Source organism: Brienomyrus brachyistius, unplaced genomic scaffold (assembly GCF_023856365.1).
Source record: "Brienomyrus brachyistius isolate T26 unplaced genomic scaffold, BBRACH_0.4 scaffold64, whole genome shotgun sequence".
Taxonomy (NCBI): Eukaryota; Metazoa; Chordata; class Actinopteri; order Osteoglossiformes; family Mormyridae; genus Brienomyrus; species Brienomyrus brachyistius.
Window position 1 is genome coordinate 156,126 of NW_026042339.1, and position 7,013 is coordinate 163,138.

The 7,013-nt window shown below is 40.0% G+C and overlaps 1 protein-coding gene and 1 long non-coding RNA gene across 4 annotated transcripts in view; one reads left to right on the forward strand and one right to left on the reverse strand.

Moving 5' to 3' along the window:
• Positions 1–6,464, forward strand: part of LOC125725313 (sodium channel protein type 4 subunit alpha-like) — a 71,298-nt gene extending 64,834 nt beyond the window's left edge. For all 3 annotated transcript variants that reach the window (XM_049002149.1, XM_049002148.1, XM_049002150.1), the window contains 7 exons: positions 1,728–1,850; positions 2,002–2,274; positions 3,051–3,104; positions 3,605–3,746; positions 3,908–4,008; positions 4,412–4,682; positions 4,930–6,464. In XM_049002149.1, the coding sequence (XP_048858106.1) occupies positions 1,728–1,850; positions 2,002–2,274; positions 3,051–3,104; positions 3,605–3,746; positions 3,908–4,008; positions 4,412–4,682; positions 4,930–6,152 (2,187 nt within the window). In that variant the 3' untranslated portion in view covers positions 6,153–6,464. The remainder of the gene's footprint in view (positions 1–1,727; positions 1,851–2,001; positions 2,275–3,050; positions 3,105–3,604; positions 3,747–3,907; positions 4,009–4,411; positions 4,683–4,929) is intronic.
• Positions 915–5,759, reverse strand: LOC125725315 (uncharacterized). The gene is made up of 3 exons (XR_007387436.1): positions 5,641–5,759; positions 3,647–3,720; positions 915–981 (listed from the first exon to the last, which is right to left on the reverse strand). It is a non-coding gene; the product is annotated as an uncharacterized LOC125725315 (long non-coding RNA).
• Positions 6,465–7,013: the final 549 nt, after the last annotated feature.

Sequence of the window (7,013 nt, forward strand, 5' to 3'; positions counted from 1 at the left end):
TAGATGCTGTGTTCGTGTGCCAGCACAGTAATAAAGCTCACTCGCAGGAAGCAACCGATGATAAATATCTGTTATGTTAAGTTATGTTATGCAACAAATTAATTGACTATTCAAAATTGCTTCGCTTCAATTTACCGTAGCATCTTTTCTTCCATTACATCCATTCCTGAGAAGATATTGAGTTACAAAGTGCCTTTTACTGTTCGATTGGTCAGGAATAAGTCTATTAATGGGTCATAATTTAAGATTCATTCTCATAAGTAGAAGCACACAATGCAAACAAATACCCGAACAATAATGTGAACAATATATTTGCAGTTCATGAGAAAGTATGTACACTAGCCTGAGATTTTGTCAGTTCTGAATGTGCTTGTTTGGAACATACATCAACCAGTGTTTTCCTGTTTTGTTTATACAAGTTTTTTTGTATGACTTCGCGTGTATTTATTTTGCAAAACAAATGGTTTTCTATGTTTCTTTACCAAGCCTTAAATTCTTTCTTAAATTTTAAACAAAATGACACAGTGCACCAGATTTACGGATGGTTTTAGCCATTATCACTGGAAATGAAAAATGAGAAAAAGAAATTTATATTATAGACAAAAGTTTGATACTGATACAGGCTCCGTTTACATGAGTAAGGGATCATGCTTAAACAGGCAAATGGCGGGGAAAACAGTTATCAGGCATCTAAGTGGTTAATCCTCTACACCAGTGTTTCCCAACCCAGTTGTCGGGGGAACCCCAGACTGTCCAGATTTTTGCTCCCTCCCAGCTCCCAGCCAATCAGGAACACTGAATACCTGGTACAGGTGCAATGCGAGCTGAGAGGAAGCAAAATCGTGGACTGTCTGAGGTTCCCCGAGGACTGGGTTGGGAAATACTGACCTGCACCCACAATTAATATGACAGCTTACCTGCAAGTTAAACCGCGTTACCACCAGCACAACGACAATAAAGACATTCTTCTTCCTCTTTTCTCTGTATTTGGAAAAAAATGGTTGGTATAATCATTAAATAAGATCCTTCAAAGCCAGAAAGCTCACTTTGATGTTTTTTGCTATGAAATGTATGGCAGTTAGAAGTGTAGATACCAACTGGAGACTACAGGAATCTAGCATGATATTTCCAAATGCAAGATATGGGTACAGAGATGCTGACTTGTAAATTACATAATAATACTAGCAGACCATTACTACAGGAAATATAGACTACGGGGTTTTTAAATAAACAAATACCACACAAGCGAATGATAGTTAGGCGGATCAGGTGTGCAGCGTTTCACTTGTAGCTCCAGAGAGATTTGGGTGACACATACTCTGTCAATACTCCAACCCGGCTCCACAGTCGCACACATTAGTATTTATTTGGTTCTTTTGTATTCTTCCTCCCTAACCAGCTCTGCTTCCTTCTCCTGCAGGTACAAGTAGGACCAATAAACCAATGCACTGATCCAAGGCTACCTTAACTGATTCTCTAGTCACAACAGATGATAATATCATGAAATAGTCCCCTGTCCACTTCTATCCTTGTTTGACCTTAAATATACACTTTACTGTAGAGACTCTCCCCTGGCAGGAAGCAGGAAGACAGTGGGATGACATTATTATTTTTTTTTAAAATATATTTATTTTTGGTATTCCATAATGAGAATGTGTTGTCCACGTCGTGTCTCATCAATGCCTTTGGACGACCTAACTGGCTTCTACATCTCTGTCTCCGTGCAGGTATCCTTGGTGAGCCTCATAGCAAATTCACTCGGATACTCCGACTTGGCTGCCATCAAATCCCTCAGGACCCTCCGAGCTCTCAGACCATTAAGAGCCCTATCTAGATTTGAAGGCATGCGGGTACGAGTTTGTTTATCAAGCACTCAGGAAATAAATGGGTCTCAAGTTGATCTAGTGAATATTTCATTAGATTTGCATATATTCGTATCATTTGGATACTCGTACTAATGCCGAGGGAATTGCCTCTCAATGTTTACTTCTCATTTAACAGGTGGTCGTGAATGCCCTGATAGGCGCCATACCCTCCATTATGAACGTCCTACTGGTGTGTCTGATATTCTGGCTGATCTTCAGCATCATGGGAGTGAACCTCTTTGCGGGCAAGTTCGGGAAGTGTGTGAACCGAACGGGATTTATATACAATGCCTCCATCGTCAACAACAAATCCGACTGCCTAGCAATGAACGACACGCAGTTCTACTGGACCAAGGTGAAAGTCAACTTTGACAACGTGGGAGCCGGCTATCTCTCGCTTCTGCAAGTCGTGAGTTCCAGCTCATTCTTTTTTTTTTTAAAAAACTACTTCCAGCTTATGCTAATATAAAACACTGGTCACAGAACGCTTTCAGACCATTTTTCTTTCTTTGGTTCCCTTGGATGTAGCTCTCCATAGTACTCTTTCTTCAGCTTAACTTATTTTGTGTAGTAGCCTAGCAACAAGTCAATTAGCTCTGTTCCATCACTTTCTTCTGACTTCACTCAATACAAACCTTTCATTTGCATCCAGAAATAGTCTGTCCCCCAGTCATTCACAAAAGCCTGTAATTACCGGTAACCAAGGCAAAAGGCCAACCGCGGTGATTTCTGCTCATAGGCGAGCTCTCCACTCAAAGTAAATCACCACTTTTCTTCACTTTTTACCTGTAAAAATACACAGCTAGGAGGAAGTCCATTTATGTCATTTCCAGAGTAAAGATAAAAGAATATGTTGATTTTACTTGGTGATGTATTTCAACAGTTGTTACTGTATACTGGCAGGGATTTCCCCCAGTTCCACGAAAAGCAGCATAAATTTCATTTGAGAGGAACACTTCCAAGCTGCTTGGTTTAACTTTGTTTAATCTATGCCAACATAAACCTATTCATCTTACATCCACTCATGCAGTACAGAGTCATAGGACAACCTATAAATGTTCTTATACAGAAAGATACCTTCCTCAGCAGTAATTGGGGGGGGGGGGGGAGGTACGGGTTGAACAAACTGGAAAACAAAAGACAGGTCCTAATAATACGCACTGTGTATTTATTTTATTTTTTCAGGCAACTTTTAAAGGCTGGATGGAAATTATGTATGCAGCAGTGGACTCACGTGCTGTAAGTTTGCAGAATTCCATAAGGGAAATGATCACTGGTTAAGCACCTGAATTCTCATTTCAAAATTCATACATTCAACCATTACATGGAACAGAAATGATCTGAAACACAGAAAATGTATTTGTTTGTTTGTAGTGCATATATAAACGATTCTGTGCAAATGACTGGTATTATTACAGAATTTAACAGTTCTGACATACAAAATATTATAAATGCAGAATACAATCTATCTAAGAAGTATGTGGGGGGGGGGGCTGAGTGTGCATGGACACCCGCCCCTTTTGCCCTAATGTCCTAATGAATGAAAGTTCCCCCCATTTTGAAGTTCTGGGTGCCCCTCTGATAATTGACGAAACACGAAAAATTTACTTAAGGGGACCCTCTCGGACAGCAAATTTATCGAAGGGTATTTCACCCACACACCCCTAATACCACCTGCCAACCCCCAATTTGAGCACCTGACCATCCAAAACTAATGTAATATTCTTGTGATGCAATAGGTAGAGGAGCAACCCATCAAGGAAGTCAACCTGTACATGTACCTGTACTTTGTGGTCTTCATCATCTTTGGATCATTCTTCACCTTGAATCTCTTCATTGGCGTCATCATTGACAACTTCAATCAACAAAAAAGAAAGATAAGTATATAACGCATTTTGACCACTCCCAGCAACAGCGGAAGATCGTCTCCCTTAGACTCCACGATAAATCACATTAAGAGTAAATGCCGTGTATTATTTCAAATACCCGTTGTAAAAATTAACAGAAAGATTTATATTATTTCAATTTACCTTTTTACTTAGGTGGACAGGATATTTTCATGACAGAGGAACAGAAGAAATACTACAATGCTATGAAGAAGCTAGGATCTAAGAAACCACAAAAGCCGATTCCAAGGCCTACGGTTGGTAAACCGAAGTGTCTACGAATGAAAAGGATCAATGCAACAAATGATGACGGATGACACTTTATGAAAATTAACATTATTTTCACAGAACATAATTTGTAGGTGTTTCTGCTCTCACAAGGATCTTAATCCATCAATGCATTTTTGATTTACAGTAGATTTGCATGCATGCAAGTACATTTTTATACAATAATAACTTTTTTTTGTTAATTTTGCTCAGATATATATTTCGTCATATACAATAAACTTTTTGCAACATTTGTCGCATCATGATTACAGCCAAATGGCAACAGGAGGGTAATCAAATATAAATTACACTGTAGAAATAAACTATTTATAATGTGTGTACAACCCTAATCATTTTGCAGATGGTTAATTTTTGGCTATGTTAACTTTTTAGAATATACTGCAAGGATTCTGCTTCGACTTAGTATCAAATCAAGCCTTTGACATCATGATTATGATGCTGATCATCTTTAACATGGTGACGATGATGGTGGAGACGGATGAGCAGTTACCCTACATGCAGTTCATCCTCAACAAGATCAACCTGGCCTTCATTGTCATCTTCACCATGGAATGTGTCATCAAGATCATCGCCCTTCGGCACTACTTCTTCACTATTGGCTGGAACATATTCGACTTTGTCGTAGTCATTCTCTCCATAGTGGGTAAGTACAGTGCGTTATTTCGGATTCTTTTACGGACTGGTCTTACCTGACAATAATGAAGTTGATGTATTTGACTTTCTGTTTCCCATTATTAAGATCTAACCTGTTTTGATCTCATTGGTGGAATTGCATTTGGAGCTAGCTATAGGAAACACCCTGCTCATGTTCTGTCATCTCATTTGGCTTCGATAGTCAATGTGTAATTTAAGAAAACTGCTTCTAATGTATACAAATGTCTTTCTTCCAGGTATCGTTCTTGCTGACATCATACAAAAATACTTTGTGTCGCCAACTCTTTTCAGAGTCATCAGACTCGCAAGAATAGGACGTGTCCTCCGACTTATACGTGGAGCCAAAGGGATACGAACTTTACTCTTTGCCTTAATGATGTCGTTGCCGGCATTGTTTAATATTGGGCTCCTGCTTTTTCTCGTCATGTTCATCTATGCCATATTCGGCATGGCCAATTTCGCTTACGTGAAGAAACAGGGAGGAATCGACGACATGTTTAACTTTGAGACTTTTGGGAACAGCATGATCTGCCTCTTTCAGATCACCACCTCGGCTGGATGGGACAGTCTGCTCAATCCCATTCTGAACAACTCTCCGGAAGAGTGCAACCCCAACATCACCAACACTGGCACCAGCACTAAAGGGAATTGTGGCAATCCCTCAGTAGGCATTGCATTCTTCGTTAGCTATATCATCATCTCCTTTCTTATTGTTGTGAACATGTACATAGCCATCATACTGGAGAACTTCAGCGTTGCCACGGAGGAGAGCACAGAGCCTCTGAGCGAGGATGACTTTGAGATGTTCTATGAGGTCTGGGAGAAGTTCGACACAGAGGCCACCCAATTTATTGAATACTCCATGCTTTCCAACTTTGCAGACTCCTTACGAGAGCCACTGCGAATCCCCAAGCCCAACAAGATCAAACTCATCTCCATGGACTTACCCATGGTCAGTGGGGACAGGATCCACTGTCTCGACATTTTGTTCGCATTCACGAAAAGGGTCTTGGGAGAGTCTGGGGAAATGGACGCCCTGAAGCAACAGATGGAGGAGAAGTTCATGATGGCCAACCCCTCCAAAATGTCCCACGAGCCCATCACCACCACCCTGCGGAGGAAGCAGGAGGAGGTGTCCGCCATCGTGATTCAGAAGGCATACAGGAGGCACCTAATGCGAAGACACTTAAAGCAGGCTTCGTTTCTCTACCGCAAGATCAACAGCGGTCACCCCACTGATGAGGAAGATGCTCCTGAGAAGGAGGGACTTATAGCCTCCATGATCAAGGAACACTACGGCCAGGACATGGAAATAATGGAGACAATGTCCTCCACCTCTTCGCCGCCATCTTACGACAGTGTGACGAGGGCTACTGGTGGCCTTTACCAAGTTCTGATACCTGAATCCATCAATAATGAGCAGACTGAAGCCTACCGGCCCACAGAGAGAGACCATTAAATGTAACACTGAGACGTTATTTAAAGACTGTCGCATTTTTTACAGGATTTACTAAAACCCAAGCAACACTGACTCAGTCTCAATGTGAAACCTCAGGGTTTCATACAATAATGTATCTGATTTTTTTAAAACGCAGAGGGGAAAATGTAATAACATAACACTTTACACAGCTTACATTGACTGTGCTGAACAACTATTTGCATGAACGACATGTGCGGGGTTACTACAGTTATATTACTAATGTAATTATTTAATAGGCAAAAAATTACAATTCCTCAATATTTACTAAATATGCCTGGCTGTATATGTTTATTAAAGGTCTTATAATGTGTGATTTCTTATAACAATGTACAAGTTTTACATTATTATATAAATTGAATAATAAAAATGATATAATTCTTGTAGCAAAACATAACTTTGTCATCTGTCATCTGTCTTTTAGGCAGGCGTCATAAACTTGGTGATATTTCTTGGGGGAAGTTCAGCCGCGATGCTCAGAATCAAAAGTAAATGAAACAAAACACTGTATTTTAGCACATTAAACTTGGAGGTTCCTGCTCTGTAATTATCGGCCGTCTTATAACTGTCTAAACATGTGACGCACTGAATGCTTAAAACGTTATCGGTCAGGTATATTTCTCCTACAGTGGTAATCCTTCACATTGTTTACAGTTAAATTGATCATCTTTGGCTTGCTTTGTGAAAGAATTGGGCCACGTTTTCAATATCTGACATTTCAAAGCACCCTTTGGAGATTATTTTAAGAATGATTATATCTCGTCGGAGATTCAGGGATAATAGGTTAAGAAGCGCTGAAGGTTATTTCGTCATTCTCTTTTTTTTTGTTAGGAACTGGAAAGA